The sequence below is a fragment of the Mustela putorius genome, unplaced genomic scaffold, assembly GCF_011764305.1.
Source record: "Mustela putorius furo isolate JIRA1106 unplaced genomic scaffold, ASM1176430v1.1 tig00003972_pilon_pilon_pilon, whole genome shotgun sequence".
NCBI classification, from domain to species: Eukaryota; Metazoa; Chordata; class Mammalia; order Carnivora; family Mustelidae; genus Mustela; species Mustela putorius.
The window spans coordinates 19,021,821-19,041,972 of NW_025422115.1; the positions used below are offsets into that span (position 1 = coordinate 19,021,821).

General features: G+C 39.6%; 1 protein-coding gene across 8 annotated transcripts in view; it reads right to left on the reverse strand.

Annotated features, from left to right (window-relative positions):
* The window catches only part of NEO1 (neogenin 1), a 235,064-nt gene that overhangs the window by 19,018 nt on the left and 195,894 nt on the right, over positions 1 to 20,152 (reverse strand). For 4 of the 8 annotated variants that reach the window (XM_045070807.1, XM_045070803.1, XM_045070806.1 and 1 more), the window contains exons 15-23: positions 18,969 to 19,163; positions 15,748 to 15,843; positions 12,452 to 12,675; positions 12,231 to 12,369; positions 9,922 to 10,029; positions 8,219 to 8,413; positions 7,526 to 7,558; positions 4,159 to 4,227; positions 418 to 565 (exon numbers count right to left, since the gene is read on the reverse strand). In XM_045070807.1, the coding sequence (XP_044926742.1) occupies positions 418 to 565; positions 4,159 to 4,227; positions 7,526 to 7,558; positions 8,219 to 8,413; positions 9,922 to 10,029; positions 12,231 to 12,369; positions 12,452 to 12,675; positions 15,748 to 15,843; positions 18,969 to 19,163 (1,207 nt within the window). The remainder of the gene's footprint in view (positions 1 to 417; positions 566 to 4,158; positions 4,228 to 7,525; positions 7,559 to 8,218; positions 8,414 to 9,921; positions 10,030 to 12,230; positions 12,370 to 12,451; positions 12,676 to 15,747; positions 15,844 to 18,968; positions 19,164 to 20,152) is intronic. The other 4 variants (XM_045070805.1, XM_045070801.1, XM_045070802.1 and 1 more) reach the window with 3 other exon arrangements.

Sequence of the window (20,152 nt, forward strand, 5' to 3'; positions counted from 1 at the left end):
ATAAATACAGTATAGCACTGTAAATGTATTTTCTCTTCTTATGATTTTCTTAATCACTCTCTTTTTTCTAGCTTTCTTTTTTGTAAAAATAAAAAAAATTTTGTCTATAATATATATTACATATGTGATATATAATATGTATTACATATAATATATAACATACAAAATAGGTGTTAATAGTTTATCAGTAAGGCTTTCAGTCAATAGTAGGCTACTCATAGTTTGCAGAAGTCAAAACTTAAAATTTATATGTGGATTTTTGACTGCATGGGGGGTGTCAGCACCCCTAATCCCTACATTGTTCAAGGGTCAACTATACTGAATGTTTAATCTCTTTGTACAACTCCAATTACAGAAGTCACAGAGGAACAAAAGAATAGATAACAAAAACCATGGGCCACATTTGGGGCTCCTTACTTTTTCTGGTGAGAGGTGGTGCGCCTGGTGCAAAAGACAGCAATGACCACAACCACCACAATGGTGACAACACCAACAGAAACAATGATGACCAGCAGCATGCTACTGTCCAAGGGAGAGGTGGGACTTCCATGCGGGCTGTTACTACCTGTAGAGGGAAAACCGGTACGTCTGTTAGAGTTCGAGAATTCAAAAAATGCATACACTCAGAGTATGGAAACTTCATGTGAGAGTCTCTGTAATACATTCATTGCCTTGGATACAAGTGTCTCATGCAATCTACAGAGCCAAGTTTATGTGCTATGTACAGTTCTTAACACAGTGTCTTGCACAAAGCTGTGTTTAGTGATGGCTTCCTGAATTAAAGTAAACATTATACTTGGACAAATGAAGGGCCTGCCCCCCGCCTGGTATCTTATGTCATATTATGCATAAATTTGTCTTATAAAGCATCATTTGTAAATCATTTAGATCATGATTTTCAAAAGCATTTAAGAAATGTACATTCAGAGAAAGCTAAGTTCTTCTCCACATTCAGATGTCTGAGATCACAAAAATTACTTGAAAAATACAGTCTGGGAAAAGAAAAAGAAAAATACAGTCTGCTTTTATAAATATAGTCTTTGCAAAGTTAATTCTCTTAATCAGTTTCAGGAAAGAGTAGATCTGTACATATGCATTAGTCTGACAAATATTAACTGAGTAGTTACTATGTGCCAGGCATTGTTCTAGGTACTAAGGATGCAAGAGTGTACAACAAAGATATGATTGCTGGGGTACAGGCAGAAAATAAACAAGAAATTATTAGTAATAACTGCTAAGAAAAAAATAAAATGACGGGATATGATACAGAGTGGGTGGCCATTTTAGACCGAGTGGTTGGAAAAAACTTCTCTGAGGAAATGGCATTTGAGCTGAGATTTGAGTGACAAGAAAGATCCCACCATGCGAAGATCTGGAGGAAGAATGTTCACGAGAGACGGAACAGCTAGTGGAAGGATCCTATGGCAGGAATGAGCTTGGCAGGGAAGGGAAGAGAAAGGCGGCAATGTTGCTCAAGCAAGGGGAGAGAAGCAAAGTTAGAGGGAAGAGAGTGAGCACGAAAAGGCAGAGGCCAGATCACTGAAGACCCTGAGGAAACTTAGCTTCTTTTTCTTCCTGTTTTATTTCCTCGTTGCTTACAGGATGAGGGCCGTTTTGTATCAAGGCCTCTTGTAATCTAGCTGTATTCGAACTCTTGTTCTTCTATTTTCTGAAACACATTTCTTCCCTTCCCACCTCGTTATAAAAGTCACACATGCTCATTTATAAAACATGGGAAATCCCACCACACGGCTCTGACTGCCATTGACAGCTGATATCTTTCTTTCCAGCTATTCTCTCTCCTGTTCAACAGTCAGAGCTGCCTTACCAAGTAATGAGTATTTAGTTTCTAGAAATGTTTAGGAAGAATCTTTCTACAAGTCTGGGAGACTGGGGAAGAAATCCCTAACATGAAGCTATGGCTTGGGAATCTGATTCCCAAATACAACCCTGGTTTATAAACTTTTTATCTAATTCAAGGTGTACTTAGAGTGGGAGCCCCTTCCATAACTGCATTAGCTGACCTCCCAGCTTCTGGTCGTATGGCTTTTATAGGCTACATCTAAGCACAGTGCTAAAATCTGGGCTGATTTAGGAGGGCTTGAGAGCTTCTTCTTCTCCATTTGGTTTAATTGTTTTTATTCCTCATTTCTGAGAAAAAAAGTAAGCAGATAGACAACTTAAATTGTACATACTGAACTTTAATAAAACATTTTTACATTTGGGAAAGACTACAGAACTAGGGGCCAATAAAGTTAGACCATACTGGGCCTTTAACTGAAAAGCTTTTATTAAGAACAGTGCTGAGTTATTGGGCAGGGTGTGTGGTGGGGAAGGCCCTGCATTCAGAGCTGGGGAGCTGGGGCGTGGGGGCCTGCAGAGGTGGTGGTGGCAGCTCTCCCCTGCCAGAGATGAATTCCCACTTAACTATATCTGCCCTCTGGCTTCTGAGAGGACTGAAAGCTCCCATTAAGACAGGGTGAGAGCGAGCTGCCGAGGGAGCAGGTCCTGCCAGGGACATTATGACAGGCCATTTCTCAAGCCTCATATGGGCTACTGCAATAGCTGCTTAACCACTCTCTCTGACTTCATTATCTCAGCCCCAACTCTTTCTTCATTCACCAGAGTCGTAACAGTCGGTACTCAAGGAACGGAGATCACAGCTCACCCGTGGTACAAGGTGTCTTACACATGCTATGAGCAGGGTGAAGCCCACATTTTGCAGCAATGGTACCTGAGCTTCTGGAAGGTTGGTTCTAACCTCCACCTCATCTAATTCGAAAATCTCCAGCCTGCCTCCAGGCGGTGTGATCCCTGGAGAGAGCTGGCTGGTTTTGGCTGCCATGCATTTGCACATGCTGTTGGTGCTTCCTGAAATGCTCAACACCCCTTGCCCCGTGACATTTAGCCATCTTCCACGCATCCTTTCATATCTGGGTCAGACTTCCCCTCTTCTGTGAAGCTTTCCCTTTCCAGTTGCTTTGTTACTCACTGCTTTTGCTCCCATACATAGCCTGTTACATTGAACCTGAACCTTCATAAACATGGGTGAATGAATGAATGTATAAATGAAAAACAAGAAAACAGCTGCTTTCCTCACAGCCTTGAATATTATACCATGGACTGCACATAAATACAACACACGCATCCTAGGAGGAAAAGTGCAGAGTCCTAGAACTCAGCCTAGGACTCAGATTCCCATATCTGGTACAGAACCCCAGGCCTACTAGGCTGTGTGTGACAGTGGAAACGTCACAATCAGGAGTCGGAAGCCCTGGATTTTGGTTCTAGGACTTCCATAATTAATGGGTGGGTTTAGGCACATTACTTCTCCACTGAGTCTCTCTTTTTTTTTTTATTAAAGATTTTTATTTTTATTTAGTTATTAGGCAGAGAGAGAGAGAGAGAGACCATAAGTAGGCAGAGAGGCAGGCAAAGAGAGAGGGAGAAACAGGCTCCCCATTGAGCAGAGAGCCCGATGCGGGGCTCGATCCCAGGACCCTGGGATTATGACTGGAGCCAAAGGCAGAGGCTTAACCTACTGAGCCACCCAGGCGCCCCTCCACTGAGTCTCTTAATGTGTAAAATGGGAATATCTGTTCTCTGTGCTTTACAGTGTTATGAAGATCAAATATAATTTCGGGTGTGAAAGTAACTTATAAATAGTGAAGTTCTGTAGAGAAGTAGGTGCCATCATTTAAGGAGTTAGAAGGCACCAGCTCTTAAGCTGGCTAGGAGAGTGGGAAGAATTTTTTAGAATTCCCAAATTAAAACACTGTGGTAAGCAGTGTGGACAGTAAGTCATGAAGCATTTCTTTGGCTTATTCTAGGTGATAGATAATCCCATTAGAGGGCTTATTTTTGAGAACAAGATTCTAATTCTTTTCTAGAGGCAGGCAGTGGCACAAAGGAAGACTCATTTGTTTAGAACTAATCTTACTTTAAGTTGGGTATGTGGGGGAAACGATCTTACTTATGGATAATGAATGGGTTTACAGTAGTTTAGCAGACTTTTGCCCCAAAATGCCTAAAGTTAATTCTACTGAATAAAAGAAAATAGGTTAACATGGTATAACCCACCACAGAGAAAACTACAAAAGACATTTCGAAATTCAAGCAAAACCATGTCATGCCCACAGGGGGGCAAAAAAGCTTTACCGCTCATTGGAGGTTTGTAGTCGGATCCTAGGTCTGGCAGCCGGCTTCCTTTTCCTGCAGACCCTGAGGCTGAAGGAGAAGAAATCATGTCAGTAATGACCCAAGCCATTGGTGGGATGAGTCGACTTCACAGCTAGTGAATGTTTTCTACAAAAAAATTATTTTCAGTCTACTCTGTCCATGAGGAAATGAAGTAGCACATAAACAACAGGGCACAAAATGGGCTGTGCAAAGCAAACTAAGGTATAGCTTTCTATGCAATGAGGCATCTGAAAGGCTGTATCCCTTGGGCCATGGCTGTATCTAGTGTGGAAACAGACTGCCACTTGCTATTCACATGGTGGGAGCACACACATTTCTCTCGCCCAGGAAACAGTTCCTGCAAGACCACTCAGAGCACTTTTGGCAAAAGTAGCTTCTCTCAGAAAAGGAATCAAGGGACCAGTTAGGCTGACTTCTGCATTATGGAAGTGGACTTTTCTAAAGGACTTGGCTATGTTGATCTCCTAGTAGGTGTCAGTAGTGTTTGGATTTTCCCCCCAAATTATAAAGCTGCCTTTTCCAATATAAGGATACCCTAAGCAGGAGCAGGAAGGTATGTGGAAGTTCAAATCGGTTCTTGGTTCCTGCTCAGTTACCCAAATACCCAAGGATGGAAAAACAAAGTCTTCCCTCTTGTTGCTCACCAAGATACCATCTCCTAATTCACTGTCATAAAATATAATGAGTGAGGCTGCTGATCTTGGGCTTGGGACCACCTCACAAACAGACTTCATAAAACACAAAGATCAGGTTTTTTTCTTTTTAGTAATTTGTATTCTTGGTCCTGAACTTTATGCTTCACATTTATAGGAAAAGTTGCTTGGGAAAAGCAAATAGAAGGAATCCTTTCCCAATACAGCAAAGGCATTCGTCAATCCAACGTTTGGATTCCTCCTGAAGAAGGTGTGAAAGAACTGTGAAGTCAAAGCTGCTCATGGTTAACAGAGCACACTGCCTGCATTGAATACTGGTCTACCACGTACTGGACTTCTGGCAAGTTATTCATTATTCTTGAGTCTCAGTTTCTTCATCGCAGAACAGCAATAATAATGGTATCTACTTCACAAAACTGTGTTGAAGATTAAATGGAAATTTACTCCTATAAAATATTCTGAATACTGCCTGACACACAGCCAATGTTCAACAAATGTTAGCTACTATTATCACATATATAATAAAGTTTTAGGGAAGAACATCACCTTTCTCTTTGCAGAGGCACAGAGCATGAAGCTTCAGAAAACACTTATAAATAATTATTTCTACAAATAAAGCTTTACTAGAAATACACAAACTAGATGCGTTTCTATAAAACATTACAGCTAATGTCATATCAGAGTTGACTAAATGAAAAATTAAAATCTGAACATTTCTGTATATAGTTCACTTAACAGAATAAATACAGAGATGAAAACAATGTTTTCTGTTTCCAGAAGTTCAAAACTCCCAAAGGAACAGAAGTTGTTGCATACCCAAAAGGGCATATTAAACTCAGTCCCTGATTCTTTTTCTGTTGTCCATACTTGTTCCTTCATCCCCTGACTTCCGTGGCCATGACTGCTCCCAAATGGTACACACTGTATGTTAGGGGTCCAGCTGCTCTTTTCACTGGGATGAAGTCTAGCTGGAGGAGATGGCTTAGCCCCCATGAGGTTCTTCAGATTTAAGTGTGCTTACTTTTCAGGGAGCCCACACATGAGCCCAACTATCCAGAGTATCATGTTGTGTAAATAATTGCCAAAGAGTATATTTTGCCAATAAAATAAAATGGTTTAATTCCCCTATTTCCCAGTATTTTTTCTTTTAAATATAACCTATGAATAGAAATTCCAAGGATTAACCAAACACCAAAAAGAACTACGGGTAAAGAATTTTAAAGGCCAGAGGAGTGGCACAAGCAAGACTCTGGCTTATCCAGTGGGGATAAGAGTGGGGGGAGAACAATGAGCACATTTGTACTCCATGTGCACACAGTATAGTTACTTTCCTGTTCTCACACTTGAGTCAAAATGTCCACCATCACTAGGGTGCCTTACGCATACACACATCCAACATACAACAAAAGACTCATTGAGTGCAAATATATTTCCAAAGCCCTGAAACAGGCAGCCTCAAGTCTGACTCTTCCTTGCCATTAACAAGATCCAAAGACAACTTCTTTCTTCTTCTTCTTTTTAAAAAATCTTTTAATAAAAGATTTTATTAAGTAATCTCTACATTTAATGTAGGACTCAAATTTACAACCCCAAGATCAAGAATCACATGGTCCACCAACTGAGCCAGTGAGGCACCCCAAGACTTTTTATTTCTAAAAACTACTCTTTTTTTTTTTTAAAGATTTTATTTATTTATTTGACAGAGAGAGATCACAAGCAGGCAGAGAGGCAGGCAGAGAGAGAGAGAGGAGGAAGCAGACTCCCTGCTGAGCAGGGAGCCCGATGTGGGACTCGATCCCAGGACCCTGAGATCATGACCTGAGCTGAAGGCAGCAGCTTAACCCACTGAGCCACCCAGGCACCTTCTAAAAACTACTCTTAAACCTTGAAAGCAACGATCAACTTTACTTCCATTGCTCTCAGTATAGAGAACAGATACCAACTTTAGCTGACTCCTCAGAGATGAAAACCACAGTTCAGTTACCTCTTCACCATCTCAATTACAGTGGAAAAACTATGCTGACACAATTTCGAGAATGGTGACACTCAGGCCTATACTTTCTAACTTTCCATTTTAAATTGTTCCTATCTCTTTTAAAATGAGCAGATGTATTTAAGGGAAGAAACAGAAAAAGAGCTCTGAATTAAGCTTATTTAACAGAATAAATAGTACTAATTCTGTCACAGATTATCACACAATTCAGTAGGGTAAATGTGTAGATTATTGGTCCGGGTGGGGGAGGAAAATAGGGTATTTGCGGAATTTGATTACCACTTTTCATCTAGAGATACTAATGCAATCCTAGATGCTACGAGTATGACAAACTGTTTGCTGTCATACTGGTCCAAATGCCTATCATGGTTACAGAATTTCAATATCATAGCACAGAGGACAAAGGGACCCACACTTAAGGCCAATCTCCTACAGCTGAAGAACTTCATTTACTCTCCTCAGTTTCCCCCTATTTAGCTCCTAAGTCAATTCCCAGCTTTTCAGATACCCCAAGTGCCACAAACATGGACTCAACTCCACTTTGGCCAATGAATAATGTGGATTTTAACACACAGTACTGATTTTCAGGGGGAAAAAAAAAGGAACAAAAACAACAAAATGCTAGTAAGAGTAGGTCACAAAAGAGAGGAAAGGAGAGAGAGGCCATCTACTGATTTACCTTGATCATTAGGCATTTTATCAGAGGAGTCCGCTAACAGGCCAAGCACAGGGGGAGAAAAAACAAGAGCAAGGATCACAAGCTTTGAAGGTGGGACAAGCAGAATTTTTAAAGGAAAAAAAATAAAACCCCACAAACTTCCAAACAAATCGAGTCTTAGTTTCAGTGCTAACAGAAAAGAAATCCATACATGATTTCCACATTTCCACAGACTCAGTCCCCAACTAACTTTATTCCTAGGCTCACTTTGTTCAGTACTTTATCTTCACTGTCTCATCTAGAGTTTTCTTCAAAGCTCTTGTTAGTGTCTTTCTCTCCACAAGTAAGACTTTCAGGTTAAGAGCCTGCATGTGTTGAAAGGGAAATATCCATCACAATAATATGCTATTACGCTACCTCAGAACCAAGAGCATCGCATCTGATCTGACTGGTTAAAAACTCTGAGATCGCTGCCATTCACCTGCCTTGAACAGCCTTGTATGTGACACAGTTAGCCCAGTAACCTAGGGAGCACTGACTTGTGGTCAATGGGTGGGTGAGGGATCATTTTGAGGTAAATGTTCACACTTCGGTTCATAAGCTCACCATCAGGGCTTCTTGTATTCTCCATAGTCTCTATATGCTACAGTGATAGGTGCAAGCATGGCCCCACTAACGAGACACGGAATAAAACACTATTTAGTGGAGCTTTACCTTTAGGTGTTCTGAACTGGACAGCTTCAGACATGGGTCCCATGCCCTTTGAGTTTCGAGCTTGGATTTTGAAGTAATATGGTGTGTCAAGTGTTAACTCTTGTATCTGGTGAGTCAGCCTGTTTCCCACAACAGGCTCAATAACCCAGTCGTGTATCTCTGCATTCACATCCGTACTATAATATATGATGTAACCTGTCCAAAGGAGGAAATGAGAAAAGATATCTTATTCCTGCCTTTTCTTTTGGAATCAGTAAGTCAATAAAGACATATCTTATAGCATATACAAATACAGAACCAGTTACTGATTAAAAGCCAATAGTAAAATGCATTCAAAATGCTACTCTAAACATCATATAGAGAAAAACCATAATTTCAACACTGCCAGGCTGTAAGTTAACATCTGTATTAGCAGTTAAAGCAATAAAAGTAGTTACAATAAGAAAAGAGGGTTAAGAACTCTCAGAAACTAAGAAAACAACCCAATCACTTCAACGTCTTAATGTTTGAAAAATGTACCCACCAAGGGTCTACGATTAAAATAATGCACTTTTGAAAACCAACACTGGCCCACCGTGCTGCTTTAGCCCTCACCAGTATGATTTCCCCGGAGAAAAACTCTGGCAGACCTGGGAGGTGTGGGCGGTACCTTTTACTAAAGCTCTCCCACACTTGGAAGGGAGTGAAGCCACAGGGAAACATGACCGGAGACTCCCACCAGGGGGCAGTCACTCTCTATGGTGGAGGCAAGAAGAGACAACCACATGCCTACCTGACCTACACAGTGCAAAAATGCACTGGTTTTTAAAGACAAAATAAAATGTAATCCAGGTCAAGTCATGCTTCATTCTTTTATGGAAGAGGTAAGATCAAAAACCTAAAAAATGGTACCTTATGGGAAGGAATTCTAACTGAAAGTCTAAGCAGAACAATATTAAGAAATGCTTTCAGTTTCCTTATTCATCCTTATTCATTCCTTATTCATGCTTTCAGCCCCCTTATTCATACAAAGGAACTTCAGAAAGCAAATGCCTGCTCCTTAGGATGTATCCTAAGAAGCTGTAGCGACATAAAGCAGAGGTTCCAAGGGGAATAATTGACAGCTAAATCCAGTCAGGCTTTCCTCCCTGATGAAGCTGAGGAAAGCATAGTGTCCTCTACTGTGGAAAGTTCTCTGGAAGACCAAGGAAAAATCCCAGGTCCCTTCAAAGACCTAGGCTGATTCAAACTTCTAACTCTAGTGTTAGAGCACAGGAAGCTGAAGTAGCAGGCGTGGGGGAAAAATGGAATTAAAAGTCTAATGGGCTTTTGGGGGCTTCAGGTTAAAAGAGCTGGATCTGTATTTACTGGGTATTACCCTGTAGAATCAGGCATTCTGATTTTTAACTCTAAAAATCATCTAGTCAGAGGCAGAGAAGAACAGCTTTTCCGATGAAAATAAATATGTCCGTAAGGCTCCACTGTAGCCAAAGATTGTCTAATGTACTATCACCTATCACACTTTCACACAGTGAGTTGCAATTCATTTTTACATTACTATGAGCAAACACCCCCTTGGTCCACTTTCAAGGACCACCCTGACTTCCTGAGTCTCATAAAATGATCAAGCCAACGTTTGGACTCCCACTTCTTCCAACCACACAGTCCTGGGCTGGAGTGCTTCTGCCCAGCAGAGAACAGATACACACTCAAAGGCATCTTACCTGTAATTTTGCCATTGGCTTCTGAGGGAGGTTGCCAATTTACAATTATGGTCCTGGGTTTCCCCTCTTTACTCACAACTGTCACATCCTTGGGTGGAGAAGTAGGAGCTACAAAATAACAAGACTGTCAATAATTCTTGTCCATTCCAGTTTCATTCACCATTTCTGCAACACTTTCCTTTTAAAAGGTGCAATAAGAGGTGTAATGCAAAAAAGCTAAAGCCTCCTGGCTCAAAGAACTCATAGTCTGCCTATAAAATAGATCCAATAAAAAGAAGAATATGCAAAGTACCAAAGAAAAAAACACCATACTATGAGGCTATAGAACTGTCACCTTGGGCTGGAGGTCAAGAATTTATAGGATTCTTACGTAGGGATATCAAAAGACCTTTGTAGTTAACTACCAAGTATCCACATTATACCAGGCATTTTATAAATAGTATTTCACTTAATATTTGTGGCAACTTGAAAGGCAATTTACCACTATCCCTGCTTGACAGATCAGGGCATTGACAATGAAAAATGTTACGTAATTTGCTCAAGATGACATTCTATCCCACCTCCCCATATTTAGATTATTTTATTAGAATATTTTCAAGTGTAAAATAATTTTCTCTTTCACTTACAGTTGTCTCTCCAAACAAAATATAATGTGTGAAACCCCCTATTCCCTCAAAGACTCACCTTAGGTGTGGAGTGAAAAAATGCTGTTTTTAAGTTTTCACTCTCAATCTCAACTATTGAGATTATTGCTCTGAAATGTAAAGCTACTTAAGAAACACCACCAATAGAATAAAAACAACACTGCATTTCTTGTATTTCCATGTTATGGATATCCATATAGGATAACGAGTAAATTAAGTACATCCTCAAATTTACTCTTCCTAAAATACTGGAATTTTCCTAGCATAAAATGGAAGGAAGCCTGGTGAAATGCAGACATCCTGAGAGAATACATACCATTATTTATTAACTAACGGATTGGAATGAAGCAAAAAGATATTCTTAAAGCTAGCAAAGAAGGCAAACTCAAAACCCAAGGTCTATTTAAACTTTTTTTGTTATTTCTAAGCTCTCCAGATGCAATCCTTTTCTCTGTAGGAAGTCCATCAACTGTGCAGGAGACACAAAGACATTAGGGTCAGGCCCAGTCCAGAAGTCTTGGCAGCTCCACTTTTTCATTATTTATATATAGGCAGAAAAAAAAAAAAAAGGCCATATGAGGCTGGAAGGGACAGAGACTCCTGATGGTTGCACAGAAGCCCATGCTAGAAAGAGTACAAGAGGGAGAAGGGCAGGCCTACGAATGAGCAAAAGGCAAAGAGAACTGCAAACTTGGATGGCCTGCTTTCCCCTTAATTTGCTTCAGTGTCTTTTATCTTTCATGTTTACTTACAGACAAAATATTAGGCTGCCCCAATGGGATTATTTATTTATTTATTTAAAAGAATTTTATTTATTTATTTGACAGAGAGAAATCACAAGTAGATGGAGAGGCAGGCAGAGAGAGAGAGAGAGAGAGAGAGAGAAGCAGGCTCCCTGCTGAGCAGAGAGCCCGATGCGGGACTCGATCCCAGGACCCTGAGATCATGACCTGAGCCGAAGGCAGCAGCTTAACCCACTGAGCCACCCAGGCGCCCCCCAATGGGATTTTAGCAGATACTACTTATAAGAAAGCTGCTAGGGCAGCTTTGGGGTTCTCTGGTAAGGTTCTGAGCCTCTAGCCAGCCTGGTGTTGGCAGCTGGTCAAGAGCAGGTCACTTCACGTTTCTTCTACCTCAATTTAGCAATAAAGCAGGATTAATGACATTAATCCTTTACATCTGCACAGTGCTTTCTTACTGCCAGCTGCTTTCTCATCTGCTCATTTTATCTTACAAGAAGCCTATAGGGTAGGAAAAGCAGATGTTATTGTCACCCCTCTTTTACAGGTGGAAGAAACAACAGGCTGGATGGATGACTTATGCAGTCAGTACTTGGTTGACCTAGGACTGAACTCAAGTCCCCTGATTTCTAAAATCTAGCATCCTTTGCATTCGATCATCCCATTATTTGGTAATGTTCTTGTTCAGTCATGAAGAAAACATAATTCATCAGCTGGAAAAGCAAACCCGGAGCTCCAGCTGTGCTGCTCACTATGTTCTGTAAGTGGTTTAATTCACACCTTCGATTCTTTCCTCAGGTAGTAGAAGCAGGTGATGAGAAGTCTCATGACTAGGAATGTCGCCTAACACTAGTCTTTCTTCCACTGGCTTTCACGTCTTACAAAGAAAAGAAATGCCATGTATTAAGATTCAGATAACACATACCATACTCAAAGGTGGTCCCATGGGCTGTCATACTCCATGTGCTTGATCTTCGACCTTTGGTCACCATCACAGAGAATTCATACAGTGTATTTGCTTTTAAACCAGTCACCAAGTAACTTAAAGTAGTTGCATTTGCATTCTGGAAGTAGAGGAATCAAGAACTTTAGAATTGGGAAATATCAAGAGTTAGCTTTTCCCACCCAGAGCAAATGTGCCGGTACCTTGTACTTGGTGTTCGCTGGGATGTTGGTTTTCCATCGGACTGTGTAGTACCGGGAATCTGTGATCTTCTGGTGTTTGGGCAGTGAGTTGTCCGCCCATGTGATCCTTATGGTGTCATGACTCAGAATGGAAGCCTGAACTCCCACAGGGGGCATCATGGGAGTGGGATCTGGCACTGGAGTGTATGGAGCATTAATAACAAATAAATCAACTTCAGAAGTGTCTGGGTAAAAAGTAATTAAAAAAGGGAAGTGGCATTTTTAACATAAACAAAAATAAAAGAAAAGGAAAATGCAGGGTAATATAATGGAATGAAAGGTGAGAAATGGAGAAAGAGAAAGAGAATCTGGAGTTAATAGATAACCACCATTCAATAAAAAGAGTATTTCCACGTGTGTTCTTTCAGGAAAAATTTTTAAAAAATGTCTAGGGAAATAATTAACAATATTCTCTACTGTATTCTGTAGGTATATTAACATTTGATAATCCAGTGATTATTTTAACATATTCATACTTGAATTTTCCTTACACTATTTGAAAATTCTCTCTTTTCCAAAAAGGATTGTGAGAAGATACAAACTATTTTTAAAATCAAGCGTGTAATTTCAGAACAAGCAACAAAAAGCTCATGATCTATTTTGATAATTCAGTGAATGTGACTGAATTCTGGGGACACGGCTTACCAATGCAGGTCAATGGACATGTAAGCCTGAGTCCTGAATGTCAGCCAATGGCAACTTAGCCTGGCCTTGGTTTTAGGGTTATCTGATATCCACACAGGGTCCAGTTCAGATTTGCTGATATCCTGGGTCTAGAAGCAGTACAACAAAATGGCTCACATCCAAATAAAGCAAAAAGAACTCAAGGGCATTGCACTTCCTGAGGAAAAGGTAGGCTGACGCCATGAAGGAATATCTGTTATGCTTTCTCCAGTAGAATCAGAGAATAACCCACCTAATGAATCCCAATCAGTTATAGGAAATGACATAATATGGGTCCAAGTGACAGCCTTTATGAATGCTAAAAATCAGAGTACTTATTTGATAGAAAGGAAGTCTACACTCGTGTATGTCCTGTGCCATATGCAGGTGACACCTTCTTTAAGCTCACTGTCAAAGCAGAGGCTAGAATGTGCACACAAGGACCATGAGCCCAGGGCAGCACAGCAGGATCCCCTGGGCTTTACCAGCTCTTGGTTAGGTTTTCTACGTACGCACATACTGATTTATTTGAAGTTAAGGTTTAAAAATGGGTTTCCCACATGATTATGCAGAGTAGGCCTTCCTGTAACTCAAAACCTGAAATGGCATGGACCTTGTTTATGAGTAAGTACCAAAATAACATAATAGTCTCCATTTGTGTATTTCCTGCACAATGAGCACTAAAAGTAACCGAGGAACAGCCAACATTATAGTCAAGGGCTTTGTTCAAAGATCAAGAAACAAACCAATTAGTTATAGAAAATGCACCTTTGGGTGCAAAAGTCATTAGACTTCTTTGAGAATTCTTTTTTATTGGTAATAACTCCTGAAAAAGATAACAAGGTGACATGACTTAGGAACAGTTCCTTGTATATTTCTAGCCAGAAGGCTATATTTTTAAGTCACATAAGAAAATAATTTCAAAACTTTTTTTTTCTATTATAGGTAATTTAAGAAAGTAGCAAATCACTTACTTAAATACTCTCTTTTTCACCTTACTCACCCCCCCCCTTTCTGGAATATCAAAGCTCTTTGCAAAAGAACTTGTAAATTGTAAGCACACAGGAGAAGAGAAGACAGAACTACCAAACATGAGTGATGATGCTGGTCTTGTTAAGTAAAAGCATTAAAGAAAAAAAAGGGGGCAGAGGTGATCTTTTTAAAAAGAATAATGTGAAATTTGCATCATTATACAAAGTATCCAGAAAATATAGTAGGCAATAGAGATACACAGTTCTGGAAAACAGATGGAAAAAGCATTTCTGAAAATGATAATTTCTTGGGTTTTGGGGACCCTTTAGAAAAATTTACAAGTCTAACATATTTATTTCAATACACCTTATCACTCAGCTCTATATTCGATGTTTTATCTACAGAAATTTTACATTATATGGATATTCCTTTATTACTTAAAATAACATTTTGGTCTCATAATAATAATTAATAATAATAATAATAAATGTACAGTTGATCAAATGGATAGTACAACTGACTTTATACTTTTTAAAAAATTAACATATAATGTATTATTTGTTTCAGGGGTACAGGTCTGTGAGTCATCAGACTTACACATTTCACAGCACTCACCATAGCACATACCCTCCCCAGGGTCCATCACCCAGCCACCCCATCCCTCCCACTCCCAAGCCCCCAGCAACCCTCAGCTTATTTCCTGAGATTAAGAGTCTCTTATGGTTTGTCTCCCTCTCTGGTTTCATCTTGTTTCATTTTCCCCCCTTTTCCCCCATGATCCATTGTCTTGTTTCTCAAATTCCTAGAATCAGTGAAATAGTATGATAATTGTCTTTCTCTAACTGACTTATTTCACTTAGCATAATACCCTCTAATTCCATCCATGTCATTGCAAATGGTAAGATTTCGTTTTTTGATGGCCGCACAGTATTCCATTGCTGACTTTATAAACTCTCTATATAAATAAAACTCCCAATCAACTTAGGTGACTAGTGAAGAAAATGCTGGATTCACTGATCATACACATTTATTGAGACCATCAGTAACCTATATAATTCCTCTAGAGATACGGAGAAGTGGTTTTTTCTTTTCTTTTTTTTTTTTTTTCACTCATTTTAGTTATAACTCACATGACCAAAAGACAAAAATCACTTTTTTAGGGATGGGGAGGGACAGAGGGAGAGTAATAGAGAAAATCTTAAGTAGGCTCCATGCCCAGCATGGAGCCCAATGCAGGGCTCAATCTCACAACCTTAAGATCATGACCTGAGACAAAATCATGAATCAGATACTTAACCAACTAAACTACCCAGGTGCCCCCCAAATCACTAATAATTCTCTCACAACTATAGTTCTAGATCCCAACATATTAAAAACATGTGCTACATATCTACATGGAATTATTTATCTGAATGACTGGATTGTTAATATTTTCTAAAAAACAAAACAGAAATTAATGGAAATTTCTGTTTCGAAAGCCTGCTTTCCTATACGAAGCCTGCAGCTTATGCTGGCATATGCTCTTCCTTCCACCAATACCTGTGGGACAGACCTCAGGCCAACATTCCACATGAGCTTCTGGAAAAAGTGCTTGAAGACCAGAGATGGACAGGATGGCTTACCTGTGTGAGGTCTGGTCACAGCACTCTCGTACAGGGGGATGCCCTCACCCACATTGTTAAAGGCTTTCAGGGTTATCACGTAGTGAGAGCTGGGATCTGAAGGAAGGAAACAAGTGAAAACACTTAGGAAAAAATTATCCAGAACTTAAAAAAATTATCCAGTCCATGACAGTGCATGAACTTAAGTGCGGAGGAAGTCAAGGAGGATTTTAAGAGGATTTTAAAATGTGTATGTGGGATTCCTCCAGGCTGTGGGGAAACACAGCGATGGCAGCAGACACAGCACAGAGAAACTTCTGGGATCAATGTCTCGGAGTCAGTCCCAGGAGTGAGACTGGCTGTGCCCGAATCCTCTCTTGGCCTCAACTAACCAGTGGTTTAGTGATGTTACTGTACAGTGGAGGGCTTGGACAAGAAGAAGTAAAAGGATTTTCATGCGGTGTAAGCCCATGGGTGGAACTTGGTGATTCACTGTGGTTTTACTGGCATTTCTCTGATGATTAATGACATAGAGAATCTTCTTATGTGCTGATGGTCCACTTGTATATCTTCTCTGGTATACTGCCCATCCCAATCTTCTGCCTAGTCTTTTACTGGAATTACCATCTTCCTGTTAAGGTAGAAGAGTTTCGTATTTCCTGGACTCAAAATTCTTTGTCAGATATTTGAATGATGAGTATTTTGTCTTAGTCTGTAGCTCATCTTTTCAATTTATTGGTGTCTTTCCCAAAGTTGGAAGTTTTAAATTTCAATGAAGTGCTATAGATTTTTTAGTTTAACTTATGCTTTATGCATCCTGAGAGAATCTTGTCTACCTCAAAGCCATGAAGGTCTTTTCCTGTTCTCTAGAGGCTTTATGGTTTTAGCTCTTGCCTTTAGGTCTGTTTTCGTGTATGATGTGAAATAAAAGTCAGGGAAAGTTCCTTTTCTTTCTCATACAGATATCCAGTTCTTCCCACACTGTTTGTTGAAAAGACTACTCTCTCCCCACTAAATTATCTTAGTGTGTTTGTCAAAAATCAATTGATCACACACACACACACACACACACACACACACACACGGGTCTTTTTCTGGACTCCATTCTGTTCTATTGATCTATAATACCTACCTTTGCACCCATACCACCTCCTCAGTTTCTTGATTACTACAGTTTTATGTAAGTCCTGAAATCAGATAATGTGGCTCTTTAGAAGATACCTGAAGAAATGTTGAAAGACCACACTACCTGAGTCCTCTTTTTCAAAACTGTTTGGCTATTCTACTTCCTTTGCTTTTTAAAATTAAGTTTATCAACTTCTATAAAAAAGCCTGCCAGGATTTTATTTGGAATTGCACTGGGGGAAATGTCATTTTAATAATATTATCCGATCTATAAACATGGTACCTCTACTTATTTAAGTCATTAACTTATTACCCTCAGCAATAATTTTCTAATTTCCAGTGAACAGACCTTGTACATATTTTTAAAAAGTTTATCCCTAAGTATTTCATATTTTTTGATGCTATGTAAGTAGTACTATTATTTTAATTTCGACTTCCAACTGCTTATTGTTAGTACATGGGACTGTAACTATTTTTTTATATCAACTTTGTATTCCGTGACTTTGCTGAACTCACTTTTAAGTCTAAATAACCTTTTTTTGTAGATGCCTCAGGATGGGTTTCTAAATGCCATTTTCCATAAGAGAAACCAGCATTCCTTGGAGAAATGACTGATTCAAGGGCTAAGGGTAGGAAAATATCAGATGAGACCACTATATCTTGCTGCATCAAAAGGAAGAAAGCGCTCAAAGAAAGATAGAGATGTCAAATAGAGGAATCAATCATAAAGAGACTCCCATTCACCATTCTTTCAGTAAGGAAGAGGAGGAAAGCTCTTCTTTATAAAAAAAAAAATGGTGATAAATGTAAAAGAAATTAGAGAATTAGAAACTCACTGGGGAAACACCACAATAATAACTGTTACTAAAGATGCTAAAACTAGTGAACGAAAGTTCGATGAGAAACAAGATGTTTACAAAGACTCAAGGTATCCCACCTCACAAGGTATTTATTAATTTTGAAGGAGAAAACAATAACTTTAGGGAATGTGGCAGATTCCCTCTGAACCAAGTGATTAAAGTTAACATTGCTAGCATCAGACTTTCATGTGCCTCCTGAAAAGATGCACCGGCAAGAACACAATGTGTATCTGCTATTCCTTCCAAAAAGGCATAAGCTGAGAGTAGTGAGGAAATACTAGACATGTCTGAACTGAGAGACATTCTATAAAATATAAACGGTCTGTTCTTATCAAAAATGTCACAGTCATAAAATTCAAGAAAAAAAACTATGGAAATGTTCTGTAACAGAGAGAACTAATGAGACATGATAACTAAATACAACAAGTGGTCCTGGACCAGAAAACAATGTTTTTCTTTTGTTATAAAGGATGTTAGGGGGCGCCTGGGTGGCTCAGTGGGTTAAGCCGCTGCCTTCAGCTCAGGTCGTGATCTCAGGGTCCTGGGATCGAGTCCCGCATCTGGCTCCCTGCTCAGCAGGGAGCCTGCTTCCTTCTCTCTCTCTCTGCCTGCCTCTCAGTGTACTTGTGGTTTCTCTCTGTCAGATAAATAAATAAAATCTTTAAAAAAAAAAAAAAGGATGTTAATGAAGAAACTATTAAAATATAAATAAAGTCTACAGATACTGTCTGAATGTTAATTTAATGACTCTGTAACACTGTACTGTAGTTACATTAGAAAACACCCTCATTTTTAGGAAATGCACATTAAAGTATCAGAGGGTGGAGGGGCATCACATCTGTAACTTACTCTCAAATGGTTCAGAGAAAAAAATATGTATGTACAGGAAGACAGAATGAGAAAGCACATGTGGTAAAATGTTAACTTATGAGGACTTTTAGTGAAGAATATATAGAAATTATTTATATATATATATATATATATTTTTTTTTTTTTTTCTTGAGAGGGAGAGAGTTAAGCAGGGTGGGGAAGGGGCAGAGAGAGAAGCAGAGAAAGAATCTTAAGCAAGCTCTATGCCCACTGCAGAGCCAGACATGAGCCAAAATCAAAAGTCAGATACTTAACTGACTGAGCCACCCAGGCACCCCTGTTTGTTCTATTTTTTAAAGTTTTCTGTAAAAATAAAATTATCATACAATAAAAAGTCAAAAGAAAGAAATCCCCCATGCAATTCCTTCTTCTACTCAGCATACGTACCCAGATTTTCGATGGTGTAGTAGCGCTGTTTATAGTCCACTTTGATGGTCTGGGCATGAGGGCTGCCAATGCCATAGCCGATGGCGTAACCTCTGACCACAATGTTCTGATTCTCTGGAGGAGTCCAGCTTACTACAATACTAGTGACCAGCGGCCGGACGTGAAGAGAACTAGGCACTTCAGGAACACGAGTTTCTGGGAAGAAGAGTAGAAAAGCAAGACTTGAGAATATTTACCATCCTTGGGCCATGGTGTTTAGCCTCCTGCCAAATTATCTGGGGCTAAGATTTTTTCATTATGCCCAAGAAGTCACAGAGAATCTGTATGTATAGTAGGTATGGCTCATGGTTTTACTACATTCTAAGAAGAGAGCAAAACATAAACAAATGAAATATAAGACAATGCAGTATTAATTTGGAAGGGAAGACAGAGAGATTGAAGAACCTCTGCCCAAGGGAGAGAAACAAATAAACTGCCTTTCAGTAGTTATTCATCCCACGTGGTCCCACATCTGAGACCCAGACTCACCTAGGTGGAATGAGAAAGGCCTAACACCATCTAATTAGAAGCCTGTTGTCAACGGATGATCGAGTATCATATTGTACCAACTGTATCAATTATTCACTCCCCAGAGTAATATGTCAGAAAATAGGAAACTTAAGAACCACATACTGATTTAAATAGTGGGAGACAAGAGGCTTAAAAAAGGTAGCAATTTATAGTATCTTTCAATTCTGTTACTTCAAGACATTACTTGCTGTCTTAATTTAAAATTTAGTAAACCAAGAGTGAGAATAAGGACCCAGGTGTTTGGTCTCCCAAGTGCAGCACCTGTGTCTCATACAGGCATATACAAACCTATATCAAAGTACCCACTGAATCAGGAGGCAGAAAAAGGGCAAAGTGTCCAGGACTAAGGGAAAAGGCAAACTGCGGCTGAAAAAGGAGGGATGATGTGGCTCAATGTTAAACCTCAGATCATTCATCTGTTCAAGGGCCTTGCTAAAAAAAACTAGACAAACACCTATACATTTTTATTTGTTCTGGTTCTGCTGAAAGGGACAGGTCTCCAAAAACTACTGGGCCGGGGTGGGGGTGGGGAAGCACTCCCGGAGACCTCCTGCCCTACAGTAATGACAGCAGTGGAATGCACTGAAGTTAAAGCTCACAGATTTAAGCCAGAC